This window comes from Leishmania braziliensis, chromosome 23, assembly GCF_000002845.2.
Source record: "Leishmania braziliensis MHOM/BR/75/M2904 complete genome, chromosome 23".
In the NCBI taxonomy this organism is placed as follows: Eukaryota; Euglenozoa; class Kinetoplastea; order Trypanosomatida; family Trypanosomatidae; genus Leishmania; species Leishmania braziliensis.
In genome coordinates, this window is record NC_009315.2 from 325,083 (window position 1) to 342,421 (window position 17,339).

The 17,339-nt window shown below is 57.1% G+C and overlaps 3 protein-coding genes across 3 annotated transcripts; all 3 read right to left on the reverse strand.

Annotated features, from left to right (window-relative positions):
- Positions 1-2,077: 2,077 nt before the first annotated feature.
- On the reverse strand, positions 2,078-3,124 carry LBRM_23_0850 (putative mitochondrial RNA binding protein; the record flags this gene model as incomplete). Its single annotated transcript, XM_001565107.1, has 1 exon — positions 2,078-3,124. The coding sequence occupies one exon, from the start codon at positions 3,122-3,124 to the stop codon at positions 2,078-2,080; it is 1,047 nt and encodes a 348-aa protein (XP_001565157.1).
- Positions 3,125-5,766: 2,642 nt separating this feature from the next.
- LBRM_23_0860 (conserved hypothetical protein) lies at positions 5,767-9,810 on the reverse strand (the record flags this gene model as incomplete). Its single annotated transcript, XM_001565108.2, has 1 exon — positions 5,767-9,810. The coding sequence occupies one exon, from the start codon at positions 9,808-9,810 to the stop codon at positions 5,767-5,769; it is 4,044 nt and encodes a 1,347-aa protein (XP_001565158.2).
- A 4,627-nt stretch (positions 9,811-14,437) lies between these two features.
- On the reverse strand, positions 14,438-17,185 carry LBRM_23_0870 (conserved hypothetical protein; the record flags this gene model as incomplete). Its single annotated transcript, XM_001565109.1, has 1 exon — positions 14,438-17,185. The coding sequence occupies one exon, from the start codon at positions 17,183-17,185 to the stop codon at positions 14,438-14,440; it is 2,748 nt and encodes a 915-aa protein (XP_001565159.1).
- Positions 17,186-17,339: the final 154 nt, after the last annotated feature.

Here is a 17,339-nt window from a genome sequence, read left to right on the forward strand (position 1 = left end):
AGTAGTACGAGCAGGTAGATGATTGTGCGTATTAATGTATATAAGGTTGGGTGGTAGAAAGTTATGACGATATACAGTACGAATAGAAAGGGATGCTATTTATAAAATGTATAAATGTGTAGCAAATCATTGTGATATATCATATATCAGTTTTGGTATATGGCGAAGGGTTCTAGAGAATAGTTCCAGAAACTAAGGATATAGGGTGATCTTGATAAATCGGACTAAGGCGTTACGGCAATAGCCGGGAGGAAGGTCCACAGTATTATCGTTTTAAAACGTAGAATTGAGATCGCTTGGTCAATTGCGAAGGTGAGAAAGTCTTGTTATTTCAGCTCGCCCTGATCAGCGGGGGCATTAGGTAGACTTGGTGACGGTGGTACTCATGGTCTCCGTCTAGAACGTGTGCTTCCTCCTCTACAGGCACTCCTGTTTGGATTCTCACGGGTATCGATCGGCATTTAGTGTACACGGTTCCATTTCAGCAATGAGAGCATTTGCACTGTACTCATGCTATCAGCGTGGTAGACGTAATATGACAGGCTCAGTGAAGGTGCACCTCAGGTATGGTATGGGGTTAGTCTTCCCCACCATCACTGACAATACACGGCAAACGAGAGACCGTCACAGTACTCACAAAACACCCACAAATGTGCACCACAGCCGTGCACGACGGATACTCTATCATGATGAAGAAGGCACGTTCTACTCTCATGTCCGGAGATCCCTCCTTCCTCCAACGAAAAAGAAAATTCGTTAACGCACAGCTCCTGAGTCGCAAAGTACCCTACACAAGTGCGTTATCAGTGCTCTTTCTATCTCCTCCTCCTTCCCCGTCTTGGTGACCCTCGCATCTTCCTGAAGGGGTAGGGGGAGTGCTGACTCTTAACTGGGGTGCGGTCTCCTCCTCTGCCGCTCACCACACTCCACAGAAACCCAGAAGAACCAGCAAAAAACGAGAACGTCATTGAGTGAAGGACACAGATGCTCAGAGAGAGACACACACACACACACGTGCGCGTGCGCCTTCACAACGACAGAAAAAAAAAAAGAAACGATAAGCAAATGCCCGAGCGCGCAAACCCACTTGTGTGCTCGGGCACCGCTGAGAGCCGAAGACCAACAGAGAAGGAGAATGCAGGCTGGAGTAGATTGAAAAGAGAAGGAAGAACAGAGGGAGGGGGTGAAGGTAGCGGCGATGTAGCATCTAACAGCACAGTACTACACCACGGAGGAGGTGGAGGAGGAGAAGAGAGGAGAAAACGGGCGGCTGTTGTCTCCCGTGCACCTGACTCATCGTCCTCCCCCCACCCCACCCCTCCTCCTCGTTCAAAGCTGTCATTTTTTTTTTCGTACTTTGGTCATGCCTGGAGTACATCCCCGCCCACGACCACCGCCTCTCTTCCATTTCCTCGTTCCTCTCGTCAACGTTGTACGCCTTGCGTATCTTTAAAGCTCGCCTCCTGTGGGGCTCTGATTGAGCTTCGTCCTGCTTCTCTATGATGTCGCACATTGCAGGCTTGACAAGGGAGTCAACATCGTCCCACGAACAAAAGGAAGAAAAGAAAAATGCAGAAAACTGCAATCACAACTCCACTGTGGCTGCGAAATGTGTCCGAAGCGCATCCACAAACTCGCACACATGCACCGAAACAGAGACGCGGAGAAAGAAAAGACAGCCGCCACCATTTTCGTTCTTTTGTGTGCGCATGTGTTCGTGTGTGAAGGTGCCGGCTCAACAGTAGCATCTATAATAACCATATCCCCCATCCCCAGAGAGACACACAGGCACGAGCAACGGGATGCCGAGGGAAAGAGGAAAAGAAACACATATCAGCACAAACACTCACATCCAAAACAAAGCAGCGAAGAAGGGTGTGGAGAACAAAACAAAAATTAATGCTGAAAGTCCTCAAGGGGGGAAAGAAGAGCGGCAGAGTATGTGCGCACCGCACCAACCTTGCTCGCACATCCTTATCCCCTTGTAGCTTCATCACACAGAGCATATTCACCCCCCACACACACACACCTAATCCAGCTCAATTTCCCTTTTTCTCCTTTTCTCAGTGTCTTCTCACTACTGGATGAACAAGCCCGCGCGTGCAAACGCCTCATCGGGGTTCGACAGCTGCTCCACATTGAACAGCTCGTACTGAACCGGGGACGAGGTCCCACTGCTGAACGGCACACCGCGGCGTTTTTCGCTCTCTCTGATGGGCCACTGGTAAAGCTCGGCATCACGCCCGGTCAGCCAGAAGTTGCTGCGGAACGTCTTCGGGAACTTCTTGGTGTTTTCTGACATGATCGGCTCCCCAGAGAGCAGAAAAGTCGGCACATTCACCGGTGCACGCTGCAGTGTCTTCAGTGCCAGGTGCGGGTCCTCCAGCTGGTCCACATTGTAGATAAGATGACGGTCACCCGTTAAGGCTTCCTGCACCACTGGCACCTGATCCGGCAGCGGAGAGAGCTTAAAGAACTCTATCTGACGGCGGGTGAAGTACAGGCCGCTGTTGAAGTCGTTCGACTTGATGTGGTCCTGCAGAAGCTGGAATATATCTCCCTTCTTGCTGTACACACGACGACTGCCACCACTAACGGGGTACTGCTGGAGGGCGTCGCCGCCGCTGAGCTGGCTGGAGTGAAAGAGCTTGATCTGCGACTTGGTCAAGAGGATGCTCGACCGCGCGTTGGCCTTAAACTGCAGGTTCTCCTTGTACGCCTGGCCACGGGTGATCCACCATTTGCTTTGGTAGCTGTGCCGCTGCGCGCGGTCGTTCAGCTCGAACTGCAGCCGCTCACCGTAGACCTTGCGGCTGCTGTAGCTGCTGTGCTTAGGCGCCTCCATCACCTCTGGGGGCGAGAGGAGCTGGTCGAAGTTGAACAGCTCCAGCTGCTTATCCAAAACCAGCTGCGTGGGCAGCGCACCTGACTCCGGCTTCATGCCTAGGCGATCCACCTCCCAGTCCTCGACCCACACGTTACTAGGGCTGTTGCGCGCCCGCTGGTTGCTTTCCAGAATGTGGTGCTGCTGGCTGAAGACAACAATGGTGCGATCAGCAGTGGTGACTACGACACCAGCGGCCAAGCGCGGCACGAGCGCAGACAAAGACAAGCGACGGAGCATGTTGCGTGAGTTTGTGTGTGTGTGTGTGTGGAGGGGGGGGGGGGGGGTAGAGAACAGTCTAACAAGCGAAGAGAAGAAAAAAAAAAGGCGTGAGAAGTATGAATGAAGGCACACGCGCTATAGAGAGAGAGACCAAGAAGAACGCGGCGCAGAACAAGCAGAAAAAAGGGGGGGAGGGGGAAAAGAGAGAGAGGGCTACGTGGTTGAGTACGTGCTTGTCTGTGTGCTGGCGCTGTTGCGTCGGGGATCTCTTTTGTGGAGAAATGCTTGCTTATTCGTCTTTGTATGCTTTGCCTCTATGGCATGGGGGAGGGGAGAAAATGAAAGTAAAAGTGGACGAGAGCGAGAGAAAGAGAGAGCGCGCTGCTCAAACATGCGCCCGTTGAGTGGACGTGGGAGAAGGGGAGGGAGTTCTCTATACGAGGAAGAGGGAGGAGTTAATGTGTGACTAACAAGGGAAGCGAGGAAGAGGGGGGAGCGAGAGAGAGACAGATAGACAGAGTAGGCAAACTTGAGGAAATGGGGGGAAAGCGGTTCGGCCGCGATGGCGATGTGTGATACCGAGAAAGAACGAGAGGATTAAGGCACAAGGAAGGCGGAGGAAAAGGAGGAGGAGGAGGAGGAGAAGGGGGGGGGTAGTGAAACGTGACGACGACTGTGTTAGGGGGATGCCTTGTGTGCTTTACTTTACTTTGTTTGCGTGTTTGACTTTTGCTTCGCTTGGTGTTCTAGTCGAAAAGGAGTGTGGGAAGAACATGGGGGGGGGGGTCCAGGGGGCGGTAGAGGATGGGAGGAAGAGAACATGGATAGCAAGAGATGGAGTAGTGGGGCAACTAGCCATGCAATAGAGTCACCGCGGACCATGACACGGAACAACAGAACGTGGGGCAGCCACTTGTACACACACAAGTGCACAGGCTTGTGTTTGCTCTCTTCGACTATTGGAGGAAAAAGGGTGGCTCAGCACACCGCCCGTTGTACTCTTCATGTGCTGCTGGTGAAGGCGCCGCGGCTTTGCCTGCTGTATGCTGTCATTTTTCGTCACCCACCCTTTGTCTCCTTCCATAGAGAACGCGTGTGGGTGACAAAGCTGCAGTGGGGAGGAACAAGAGCAAGTGCCGGAGGGGGAATGGGGGAATACGGTCGAGGAAGACCTGTGGGAGGCGGGAACGCACGCACGAGGAGGGGACACGGGGGATACGTGGGACTGGTCGGGTACTGGAAGTGAGTAAATCACCAGGCGGAAACAGAAAAGATTAAAGTCGGTGAGCTCATGAATTACAGCGCAAGTTGGCAGATGTAAACCCAGTAATACACAGGCGCGCATGCTGCAGCTCCTAGGAAGAGTTATAATGCTTACGAAATGCCTGCATGTTCAACCGCAGTGGCCGCCCTGCACGCCTCTTATAGTGAAACGTGGCCCTCGGGTCTGACAAGCGCGAGACGCGCCCACCAGGACGCGACAGCAGCGACCCTTGCGCATTGGCCACGTATGTGTGCCCCCGCCGGTGGCTTGCCGGGTCCGGCAAGCTACGTTGGGCGAGTTGCAGTATTCCGTGAAGTCGGTGAAGCGTGGGGGGGTTGTGCAGCTCGCGGACATCTGGCTGCTTCCACGTGCGCGGCCGCCCATGGCCGGTGTGAGAAGCAAGCAAGGGCATGCTAAGGAGAAGCGGTGTCCCCGGCCGGCACAACCACAGCGAGCAGTGAAGCATTTTCCTGGGAATCCCTCTCTCCCCCCCGCTTCGCGAAAACAACAACAACAAAAAAAAAACGCGAAAGAAGAGTGATGTGTTCTCGTCACCGGCGGCGCACCGTCTTCCCGAGCGCAGGAGACGACGTGAGTTGGATGTGGTGGAGAGTGTGAATGGAATGCTGCGGCTGATGAGAAGAGAAGGCAGTGACTCTCTTTCTTCCCCTCCCCTCCCCTCCCCCGCAAGCGCACCGTGTCGTGTGAGGGAAGTGCGACGACGCAGCGGCGTATAGGGAAGTGAACGCACAAAAGGCGAAGAGGGACGGAGCAAAGGAAATCGAAAGAAAAAAAGAGAGAAAAGAAGAAAGAGAAGTTAGGCGTCGGTGATGCCACAACGACAGCGCGGCCCGCTCTACCGAAAGCGTGCGTCCCCCCTCCCCTGCCCTCCTCCTTGTCTCTCAGCTCAAAGAGAGCCATACGCATTGGGCACGTGCAGTGCGTGGGCTCATTCGCATTCCTTCGTGTAAGCCCAGGGATCCCTGTTGATCATTACAGGCGGCTCGTCGCTGCTGCGTTTTGCTTTCTTCTTCTGTCGTTGTGACTCTAAAGGCGAAGTGAGCCGGATGGGACAGCGTGTCGTGGCGCACGAGTAGGAGAAACAGGGGGAAATGAGAAGCACCAAACAGCCGCACTCAGCGCCGCTCGCCAAGAAGGAGCACCTGCGCTCTGTTTTGCTGTTACTGCGGTTGCCCTGTTGCCTCTGTCGCCGACATGCTCCTGCTAAGTTGTTGGTAAGTCTGCTCACGAGGAAGCACGCCTCTGCCCTACACGCAAGAGAGGACACACGTACAGCCTTTCAATGTGCATTTCCTGCTAGCTGTGACGCTCCGTGTCGTTGCTGCCACCACCATCACGGCCCAATCGCGAAAACACAGAGAGACACATACAGCCACTATACGTACGTGCGACGTTGAGTACCAGCTGCACTGCCGCCCCACAGCTCCAGCACGGTACGGTGCTCCATCTCTAGTCGATGGAGTCGTGAGAGTACTAACCCGTACACGGGCACGTAGTCGCTGAGCGCCATGTTGGGCAGTCGCATCTGCGCACTGCACTCCTGCCACGCTTTGCCGTTCTCGACGAACTCGTCGTCCATCCTGTGTATGGTAGCAAGATACTCCTCGTCACCTCCGAGAAGTCGGATCAGTCGACTGACGGGGTCTACCCACGAGGCTCGCAGGGTTTCGCGAGCAGATCGATCGGTGTTCGTCGTTGCGTTGGCGAGAACACTTGTCCCCTCCGCGAGGGTGGTGACGGCGGCCGGCAAGTCACACGGCAGGTCCCTTACAGGGCTCACTGGAGCTGACAGTGACACAGCCGCCGCACTACAAGTGGCACTCGTGTCACACGGTGCTTGCAGCTCTCCCAGGATAGGGCCAATGATTGTCTTGGCGATCTGCACCAGCTCCTGTGCCTTGCACTCAAGAGGAGTCAAGTAGTCCCGCCAGGTGGCCTGAATAGTGGGCAGCAGCAGCCCTTGACGAATGCGCTGGGAAATAAGCCCATCCATCGCTGTAGAATGGGAAGAGCCTACCAACCCGGTGGCTGCCGTCGGCAAAGGCGTTTGCGTAAGGGCGGCCGGCGACGACGGGGCCTGGTCCACGCGAGGCAAGGAAGTGTCAGCAGCTCGCCTACTGCGACCGTCGGGGTTGAGGAAGACGTGCTGCAGAGTGTGCAAGAGAATGGCGTAGTTGCGGCGCACCTGATCTAGAACGCCGTCGCACGGCCGCGCATCCATGAACGTCTCTGGGACCACGTTGGCCACGTAAGGGCCGAGCTGGCGCAGGCACTGCATCTCGGCTTCCTCAGCGGTAACGGGCTCCAGAAATGCCATGTCGTTTGTGGGAGCAGTGGAGCACGTGTCTGCGGTCAGCTCGGTGTGTTGCTGTGGGGGGAGTGGCGGTCGGTTTGTGCTAGTCGACGGAATCGAGTCGCGGGTTTCAGGCAAGGTCGGCCACCCTGGAACAGTGTTGGGGGTCATGTGCGCGCCGAATGGGTCCGTGTCACACGGGCCTGTACAGGTGGGCCCCAGCACCCCACCCCCCATCGCGGCCACCCCCGCCCCCGCCGCACCAACAGTCATCGATGCGGTGCCGCAATCCGAGGAGTCCTCTCCCAGACACCGCTGCGGCGACACTACTGCGTCAGCAGAGGTAACCGTGGCCCGGCTGGCAGGGCCAGCACTCATGAGAGGCGTCTGCGACTCTCTGGACACCGGTGTTGGGGTCTCAGCCGTCCGCCGCAGGTTTGCGCCTATCTTCGTCAGCCACTTCGACCCGGTCTCGCCCAGCCTCAGCAGTGTCTTGCTGCCCGGTAGCATTTTCTGAATACCACCACCGCCAGCCACAGAAGCGCTCGGCTCCTTCGCAGTCGAACGGCCAGCATTGGTCCAGCCGAGAACATGAGCGGCAGTGCTGACGGCGGGTCCAGATTGGCTCGTCAACGCTTCCTGTAGCGACTTCTCCGGTCTGATAACTCCACCGCTGAAGTAGCACACAAGGAAACGGTCCACATTGTGTTCGATGAGTGTCAAATATGTCTCGGTGCAAGTGTTCTTGAAGGTATAGTAACTCTCCGCGCGATTCTGGAAGGCAATAAGGCTCTGCTCCCACTCGACGATGTACGCAGGTCGAGGTGTCAGCTTGGAGTTAGAAATTGACATCGACGACGGCTTCGCGCTGGCACCATCACGCCTACAACCAGCAGCAGCAGAGGCAGCACTGCTTCCTGTCATCTGCAAACGTCTATCGGGGAAGGCAAGCGTCTTCTCAGAACCAGACAGAGACTCCCCAAATCGGCACCGCCACTGCAAGTTTGCCACCGTGGGGGAGAAAAAGGAAGTGTTCCTGACGGACTCGTTACGACTCGCCTCCGCAGCAGCAGCCACGGACGACGACTGCAAATCACAGGTGGATAGCTGCAGCAGGGCTGGGGACTGGCTTAGGCTGCTGCACCTGTCCCTGGCCGACGCGTACGGTTGCAGCGCCTCATCGAGCGAAGCCAGCTGAGGACTCCGCGAAAAGACGGTAAGGTGAGGCCCTGGAGGCGACAACGCTGCCGCTGCGGTGGGCGTGATTAGTAGCGGTTGCTGTAGCTGTGGGTGCGGCTGATGTGACGGTTGGGGACCTTGCAGCTGCTGTGAGGCAGGCTGAAGCTCCGGTAGCTCGAAGAGCGCTGGCGAGCAAAAGGGGTCCACCAGGATAGAGCCGGCCTCCAGGGACGGTCCGGCGTCGCTCACGCTGTAGGCAACGCCGCCGGCGGCTACTGCTGTGACCCCTGGTGAATTCAAGGGAAAAAGAAAGCTACGGTGCAAGCTGTCTCTGCCGGCGGTGCCCGTGTAAAAGCTTTGGTTGTGATTTGGCAACGTGATAGAGATAAACGAGTCGTCCGGCTGCGTCGGCGACGTCCTAGCGCCGACGCTGGGATGTGAAGAAAGCCTCGGACTTGGGGAGTGAAGCGATGGGGGGGAATGTGGCTGGCCCAGTGCCTGAAAGTGCACGTGGCCCACGTCGCCAATGCTGGTATTGGTGCTGCCGCTACTGCTAAGCTTGGCGGAGGCAAAGTGCTGAATCTGCGGTGGTGTCTGCGGGGACAAAGCTGTCATACCTCCCGCAGTAGCGACAGTAAATGCCGTCCCGGTACTGTTGAGCGATGCGCCACCCACCCCCCACACCGATGGTGGCGGCGCATGACGGCTGTGAGAGAGCAGACCTTCACCTTGGTGCCTTGGAGGCGAACAGCTCAAGCACACAGGCGTCATGGAAAACGACGTTCGAAGAGCGGCACTGACGCTGGCCGGACAGACTGTGCTGCCTCGCGCGTTCAAAAGGGGACTGACAGGCGTTGACGAATGTTTGAGCGCGCCGCCGTTGACGATAGCTGAAGCGTGTGGCTCCGGTGTGGGGCAGGGCGGACAGACAAGAGGCACAAGAGCCTGATTATTCTGAGCCTCGGACTCGATCACGGCCCCCGGCGGCGCGCCAACGTCGCCCGCAGCAATAGTTGGCACAGGCGCAGTGAGCGGAACCTTCGACCAGCCTTGAAAGGAATTCACAGCCATGTAGGTGGCGTTAGGACTGCCAGCTGCTCCCGTTGGCGCGGGGTGCCCCAATCCCACCATGGCATCGCTACTGGTTGGCGGCGGTGTTGACTTTGGGGCAGCGCACAGTGACTCCGAGGGCCGCATCACTGCGGATACGTACGCGGCGCCACGCGCAGGGTTTTTCGCTGCCGCAGCCACCACGGTTTGCTCGAAGGTGCAGAAAGACGGTTGCACCAGGTGAAAACTGGACGCACATGGGGAGACCAGAGTGGGCGACGGCCGTGTGTCTACTGGGACGACGCTCATCGACAGATAAGCACCGGGGCTTCTGCTCAGGCTGCAGTCAGGCACGCCCTTCGCAGGGAAAGCGGCGGCACGTCGGGACGTCAGCGACTCCGAAATGAAGTCCGCCGCCGGTGACGACGGTGCTGGCGTCGGTGCCTCCACAGGCCGCGGAGATGCTAGAGGCGAAAAAGAACTACGTTCAAGGTGGAGCTGCCGCAGCGGAGGAGTCGCATCCGGGGAGCCCAGAGGAGCCAGCCTACTCCAAGGTCGACCCACCGTTGACGGTGCTACGGGCGCAGCGGTCTCACAGGCGGCGCCGTCGCCGACCGCCGCTGGCGGGAACGCAGTGTGATGAAAGTACCCACTCTGAGAGCCATTCAACGACGCAGAATGCTCGTCAGAGACTAAGCTTGCATTGCATGGGCTCATTACAGGGGACGCATCAACGGTGTAAGGTCTGCTACGCCGCGTAGCGGCCGTGGTGAAGGGCGGGCAGCTGCCAGTGTTCGACTCACACAGCATGCCAGACGTGTGTGCCGCCACAGACACGCCGGTAAGCTCATCAGCGGCGGTGACGACAGACACTACAGGCGGCAGTGTCGCCCACATATTTCGCAATCAGCAATATAAAAAGCAGATTCGGCCAGTATACGAGCACCAGAGCCACCGCAAAGGAGAGAGAGAGAGGGGGAAGATCCGTTGAGCGTGTGAGGGATGGTGATGGAAGTGAGCAGAGCAACAGCAGCTGATACGACGCACACGTGAATGCAAAGAAGCAGAAAGGGGTGAAGGACGATGAAGACAACTGCACACAACAGTGAATGAATGGAGAAGGCGAAACAGCAGAGTGTAGGTGTTTGGCAGGCAAGGCAGTTGTGTGAGTCGCCGAACGGATAGGGTCACCACACCAGCACAGGTGGGGAGAGTGAAAGAGAAAGACTACCACAGTTGAGGAAAACAAAGGGAAGAGGCATTTGAGGCCCCTCGAAAACGAAAACAAAGCAGAGCGCTACGGAGAGAAACCGCTGATGACGATAAAGAAAGGGGGCAACTTCGTGCGTGCCTGAGGCGTACAATACGCACGCTGGGTGAATGTGATCACTTCCTCTCCTTCGCCAGCGTGAGAGAGACAGAGAGAGAGGTGGTGGTGGTGGAATGGGGGACAGAAAGATCGAAGAAGACACCGTTACACCGAGGCCGCGAGCGGGTCAGCGCATTCGCCGCACTCGATCCAGCCTCCGGGCGCGCGTGCACCGAAGCCGTGCCTGCAGGAAGGGAGCGCACCCCGTGTACAAGAGCATCGCTAGGCGCATATGTCGCACCTGCGTGCTGACGAGGGCGCGCAGCCACCTGCCCTTCCAGCGCCCTGCCGCGCCGCGTGGGGGCATAAAGGGCATCCGGTGGTGCGGGACACTTACTCTGGAGGCCCCGGACAGCGGAAACCACAGTAGAGAAGGAGCCATAAGCCCACTGGGACCCTTTCTCAGAGGAAAGGCAAGCTAGAAGTAAAGCTGCCAGGGGGGAGCAATGGCATCACCGTCGTTGGAGAAAGACAGCGAGACCGCCCCCGATCTCGTCACACCGCCGCGTCCCCTGAAATGCGCACAGCGGTGAGCGAAAAGCGCCAACAGGGAAGGGGCAACGTGCTCCGCTTGCCACAGCAGCTGGTGCATACGCGCCTTACTGGCTAAGGGGGGGGAGAAGAGGTAAGGGTGGGAGGGGGGCAAGAGCTCCTCGTTAGCATTCACTGTGCAAGGACCGTCGACTCGGCGAGAGATGAGGGGGGAGGGCGAAAGGGAAGAGGGACTAGGCGGTGAGAGGAGGGGAAAACGCAGGTGGCACACAAAGAATAGAAAATGGTGCGATAGAGAGGTGCAGCACAGAGAAGCCACACGACGGTTCACCGAAGGGAGAGAAAATAATGAGAAAACTCGAAAGTGCGTCTCGACACCCGCAGCGAGGTCCGCTGCACGAAAACAAATCAAAAATCAAGTGCCTGTTCGCACGCTACAACTTTGCCGTAAGAAGAGAGGTTGAAACAGCAACGCACGCACGTGAGCCTTGCGTGATCGATAGCCACACAAGAGACAACGGGGAATCACGGCAAAGCTCGTAAACTGAAACCCGTGGGGGAAAGGTAAGGGATATTGCATGATGCAAGAAGAGTGAAAAGAGAGGGAAAAGGGGACGGTGAAGAAAAGAAAATGAGGATCACTTCGCTCACTATGTGCGTATAGTGAGGGGAAGGCTGCTGCGGCTTGTGTTCCGACTTTCCCTTTTCAGTACTTGGGAATGCTCGAGAAAGAGGTGTATCGCAGGACGAGGAAGAAAGCGTCGCAAAGTCCTTCGCTTCTGCATCACATAAACCTAGGTGCATGGTGAGAGTGCATGTGAGTGTGGGTACGGTTGTTGGCGAGAAAACGACAGGGGGGTTGGTGGAAGATGACCAACAAAAAGACATGCGCAAGAAAAGGCCCACTGCAGTAACGAGCAAGAACACCCATACGTGAGACAAGAGCGGTGAAAGGGGAGAGAGAAGGAGGTAGCATGGTGTGCATTCACGAGTACAGACTTCGCAGGTACCCCATTCCGGAAGCCACCTCCTGTGTTGCATTGCCTTCGCACGCCCCTCCCTTTCTGGGGCTGTTAGCGAAGTGCTGAGGTCCCTTTCGCTTGATACGCCGCCGTCTCTTCTGAGAAAGACGCTCATGCCGTAGCCTTGCGCGATGCGGGCTATATGCCCGCGCCTACGTAGATGCCTCGGTGCGCTTAAACGTGCCACTCCCGCGGCTTACGTGCTTGTTGCCATATCTGTCTCTTTTTTCGCTTCGCGTCGAGGAAAAGGTGCGTGCCGTTCTTCCCAACGCGTTCGCGCGCGTTGACCCTCTACATGGCCTTCTGCGAAACGCACCTGGGCGACGATGTAAAACGCAACAAATTGAAAAAAAAAGAGTCGTGCATGCGTGGGCGTGTGCACCCCTCAGTGGGCCGTAGAAGAGGGGAGCCAGAGAGGGAGAGCGTGAGGTAGAGTGTCTTCGACGGCCAGCCCTCGCTCATGCACACTCACCCGCCCCTCTCGCAACCCCAGGCGGGAAGGGCATTCCATGCACAGACACACAGACAGCTTGTATACACAAGATGATGTACGGGCAGGTGAAAGCTCGAGAAAGCCAAACGAGAAAGGTCGGCGAAGAAAAAGATATTCCAAAGACAACGACGTGACAACAGCGCCCACGCGAGATGCTTAGAGAAAGAGGGGGGAACGTCGAAGAGAGTGCCACCAGCGAAGATGAGCACGAAGTCGCACAGAGAACAAAGATGTGGCTCGCATCATACACCATCACGAGCGCAAGAGAGCCCCTCTTTAGCGGAAAAGCGAAGCAAAAAAAGGCACCAAACGAAAGGCGAGCCATAAAATCGATACGTTGAAGAGGAAGTAGAGTATCGATAAAGGGAGAGGGAGGGAGGGAGGGAGGGAGGGAGGGGGGGCGATGATGATGGGCGTGTATTCACATAGGAGGGCAAATGGGGGCTATAAAACGAGGGAACAGAGGGAGAAAAGGGCACGCAAAGAAAAGGAGAAAAGGGGGCGATATTTGTGGGACAACGACGACAAGGAAGGATGGTGTGGAAGCGTGGGGATTGAAGGAGACACGCACGTAAGCATACATAGCACGACGCGCGCCCCGCTGCACCTCGCGCATGCTCACCAATGCCACGCAAACACCGCTCCCTCTCTCTCTCTCCTCCTTCGCATGCAAGTGTTCATGCTTTGCCTTTTCCTTCTCTAAGCCAAAGAGAGGTACCCGCGTAGGTGCGTGGATGTCCTCTACCAGCTTGGAGCGGAAGAGGGAGAGAGAGAGAGAAACGGGCAAGCGAGAGAGAAGTGCCGGATCAAGACATGCAACACCGCTTGGAAAACAAGACGAACAGCGGCACCGCCTAAAAGCACGAAATCGATGGTTTGGCACCGGAACCGCTAGAAGAACAAGACGGAGAAGGGGAGGCAGCGGGCCTGTCAGAGCGACATAGAAAAGGAAAGGGGCTGACGCAGTGGTGTAGACATGGATTAGTACGGTGGCGGGGGCGGTAGAGGCAGGTGAAAGTTAGAGAGAAGGGAGATGTGGAGGTGTGGGGGCTGACTTGCGAAAAGGGAAGAGGGAAAAGGAGCTGAGAATGATGAAGGGTGGGGAACCAAGACAGACAGCGCCCCTGCAGCGCGCACACATAGAGAGAGGCCGATCACATATATGCATGCAAGCAAAGCACACACCTAAACCTTTAGAGTGAGAGAACCCATACGTTAAGCAGAAGAGGGGGGAAAGAGAGGCAAAGAGGGAAAAAGGTGTGCACAACACAGAGAGAGGGAGAGAAGAGGTGGAGAAGGTGAGGGTGGTATGATCAAGCGAAAGCAAGGAAAGGAAGAGAAGGGAAGAGGCAAGTGACGCCACAACAACAACACACTCAGACAGGGGGGAAGGCACAAAAAAAATCGAAAAAAGGGGCAAAAAGTGGCAAAGGAAAACACGCGGAAAAGACCCGAGCTTGAATGAAAGGAGAACCAAAGTGAGAAGGAAGGCGCTGCGAGTGAGCAGAAGCGCGAAGGAGGAAAGGAAGGAGAGAGTCGAAGAAGTGAAGCGAGAGAAGGAGCACGTAGTCAAACGAATACCTTAAGATAGGGAAAGGCTCGAAAGAATGAGGAACCCACCAGCGTCCGCCCACACAACCGGCAGGCCCATACGTGCGCAGACACACGCACACGCACAGAAAACACAAAGATGCCGCACTCCAGTGAAAGCCGAAAGCGAAAGAAGAACAGTACGAGCGAGAGAAAGAGAGAAAAAAAAAAAACAAAAAAGAGAAAGCACAGTATGACAGGTGGGCATGTGCTCGCACAGAGACAGACACGCAGACACACGCCGGAGGCATCCATCGATCCCTCCCCTCTGGGCCCTTTCGTTTCATTTTACGCGACTGCACCTTTGGGTGGGCATTTGAAGGTAAAATGCCTCACGGAATCCGGAGCAAAGGATACCAACACAACCAGCGACGAGTGCCAAGCCGTCTTCGAAACTAGGCAACAGGGGAAAAAAAGAGAGAGACCCTCTCCTCCTCCTCCGAAATACAGAAAGAGACAATACACATACATGCACACACACACACACACACACATGTGCCGGTCGCCTTCTCTCGGGGCTGGATGAACGGAGTCGCTTCCTCCAGGAAGGCAGGCCCGTTACAGAATGATGAGCATCTCTTCGGCGACCGCCTGCACCACCGATGGTGAGCGCCCGAAGAAGGCCCAGTTGCCGAGACAGGCGACGTGGCCGGATGGTAGAATACTCTTGAGCCGAATTGCTCGAACGCGCCAGCTCAGTTTTTGGCGCAGGGTTGCCGCAATGGCGCGAGGGGCTCGGCGGTACTGCGGCACATCTGCCTCTGCGCCGGACATCCCCAACTGCGCCGCTGGAGACGACGCTAGCACGGCTAGAGATGTGCAGTCAGAGAACCCCATCACACCCTCCGCGGTCATGGCAACATCCACACTCGACTCGCCCAATACCGACGTCTCGCCTCTCTGCGGAGTCGTTGAAGTCCACAGCCACCCCCTCACCTCGGCGTGCGCAGCGAAGGCGACGTTGCGGACGTGCTCGGAGGCCCAGCGAGGATCGCACAGTAGAGATGCCACGGCGCGGCGGCTGCAGCGCGGCGGCGTCATTAAGCCTATGTCATCAAGGTCACGGGAATCGCTCCATGCAGGAGCTCCGCTGCCTCCATGGATGAAATAGCTCAGAGGCGACAAGGACGAGATCGAGCCGCCGTGCTGGCTCAGTGTGGAAGACGGCCTCGGCAGCAGTGAGCCGGCGGTCGATGGCACAGATGTGGTTGACCCAGTGGCACTGTCGGGCGTGTCATCGCCCCCGTCGATGAGCTTAGCCCACGGCACAGCGACATTCTCCACGCGCACCGTCGCTTTAGCCCGTGCCGGTGCCGTTCTCCCGATCGTCAACGATGCGGCGAAGGCGGAGGGTTGCTTCCTTGTTGCGGTGGTGCTGTCGGGCATTGGTGACTGGGAGTATGACGAGAGCCCTGGTGTGGACGACGTTGTCAAACCGAACACCGACGATGACGTAGCCTGTGGTCGCGGGGTTTCTGTCAGGAAATCGCTGTTATCGGAGTTACCCATCATGACGCTCACCGGAGTGTCGAGGTACTTGTTTGCAGATGAGTGCGACGCCTGATGCTCCATCGTGGCAGCAGCAGCTGACGAAGGCGCGGGAACAGAAATAAGGTCATCCAGAGTGTAGGTTCTCGCACGCACCGGGGCAGAGCGCTGGGTGCTGCACCAGCCATCACTTCCGGGGCCGTGTGCCTCGTCCTCCTCCGACTCTTCGAAGGAGCGCAGCAGAATGGCCCTCGACACCTCCATCGTCTCGCTCGCAAAGGCTGCAGCGCAGTGCGCCATGCGGGGGACCACGCCGATGAACTTGGTGTGGTCTGTGCGCACATTCTCAAAAATGAGCGAGCAAGTGCCGAAGCCGACGAAAATGTCACGGTGGGTGTTGGCGAACAGCACACGGCGCCGGAAAAGCTGCAGGACACGCAGGTGAGGCTCGTCAAGGAGGCGTCGCTGCAAGATGCGGTTTACATCAGACAGAATGAGCTCGTCATAGGTCTGACAGAGGTTCATGCGAGCAAGGCACCAGGCCCCAAAGTAAATTGGCCACCAAAGACACTCTCCTGCACCACAGTGCGGCGTGGCGACAGTCAGGAAATTCTCAAAGGTCACGTGCAGCCGCTGCAGTCTCTGGCGCAGGGTCACGATGGAGTCGAAAAGGCGGGCACAGCTTCCTCGCATCTCCGCTTGGTTCACGAGGAGAAGGTAGAGAAACTCACGCTGAATAATGCCTCCGAAGCTGTGTGCCATCAAGGAGAGGCATATCGGCAGCGGTGCCGCTGCCTCCGCTGAGAGTCGCGCCGCGTCGTCTGTGCCCACTTTTCGAGCGTAAACTGCCCAGTTGGCCCGGCGCTGCTGCTCCTTCGACTCCACCTCATCCAGCCACGTGTGCAGAGCAGGGACCACCTCTTCCAGCATCCTGCGCGCACAAATCTGTGTTCCGGCATACGTGCGGAGGTACTCATTGCTGCCCGGTGAGAAGCACTGCAAGTTGCCGCTGCGGTAGAGACGCCCCTTCATGTTGTTTGGATACTCAATATGCAAGCGATAGGTGTCCTTGTACGCGGCGCGCCGCGCCCGCTGCTCAGAGGTCAAGGCATTATCCGAGTTTGAGCTGGGAGCCACCTCATGCAATCCTGAAGCACTGTCGGCACCGTCTGCGATATCGCGAACGAAAGCTGCCGGCTGTGGATGTTGCTGCTGTGCTGCCACTGCCCTCGCACCAGCTGTTGTCCACGGGACTTCCTGTAGCTCGGTGCTCGGCATGACATATCCGTTGGTGGAACTCGACATGCTCATCTTGCACCCCGACACGGGCGGTGCGCTGCTTGGGGAACTCAGTACGGTACGGCAGGTTCCACAGGTTCCAGGAATGCACTCGAGAGAAACGCACGCAGAGGGAGGAATACCTGAGCTTCGGTACTCGGGGCCCGCTGTGCTGTAGATGGGCGGCGTAGACCCCGAGAGTTGACCTCGCGCAGGCATGCCTCTCTTCGCCGCATGCATAGCCTCCGACCTTACTGCCGCCGATACCATCTCCGTCGTATCCAGCACGCCCACCTCATACTTCACAAACAAGTCGACAATGACGTTTTCGAAGTCAGCCGCGCTGCCGAGAACACCGTGCTGACACACAATGAAGTGATACGGGTCGACAATGCGGGATTGTGGTAAAGTGGCAGCGCTGCTGTCTGCGGCTGAGCTGCTCGACAGCGGCGGGTTGGCGAGACCTGCGTGCACGCGCTTGAAAGTGTCCTGCGGCGTCGAGCTCGACGAGACGCACGACTTGAACAGACTGCGCAGCATTCTTTGGGGGACGTGGGGAGTGGGGGCAGTCCTCCGTATGGCGCAGGTGCGAGTGCGTAGGGAATAGCGCCTTTTTCGTTCCTGCCGCAGCCGTGCGAAGACGCGATGATCACACGACGCAGGCACAAAGCACACGATGAGGGGGGTGAAAAGG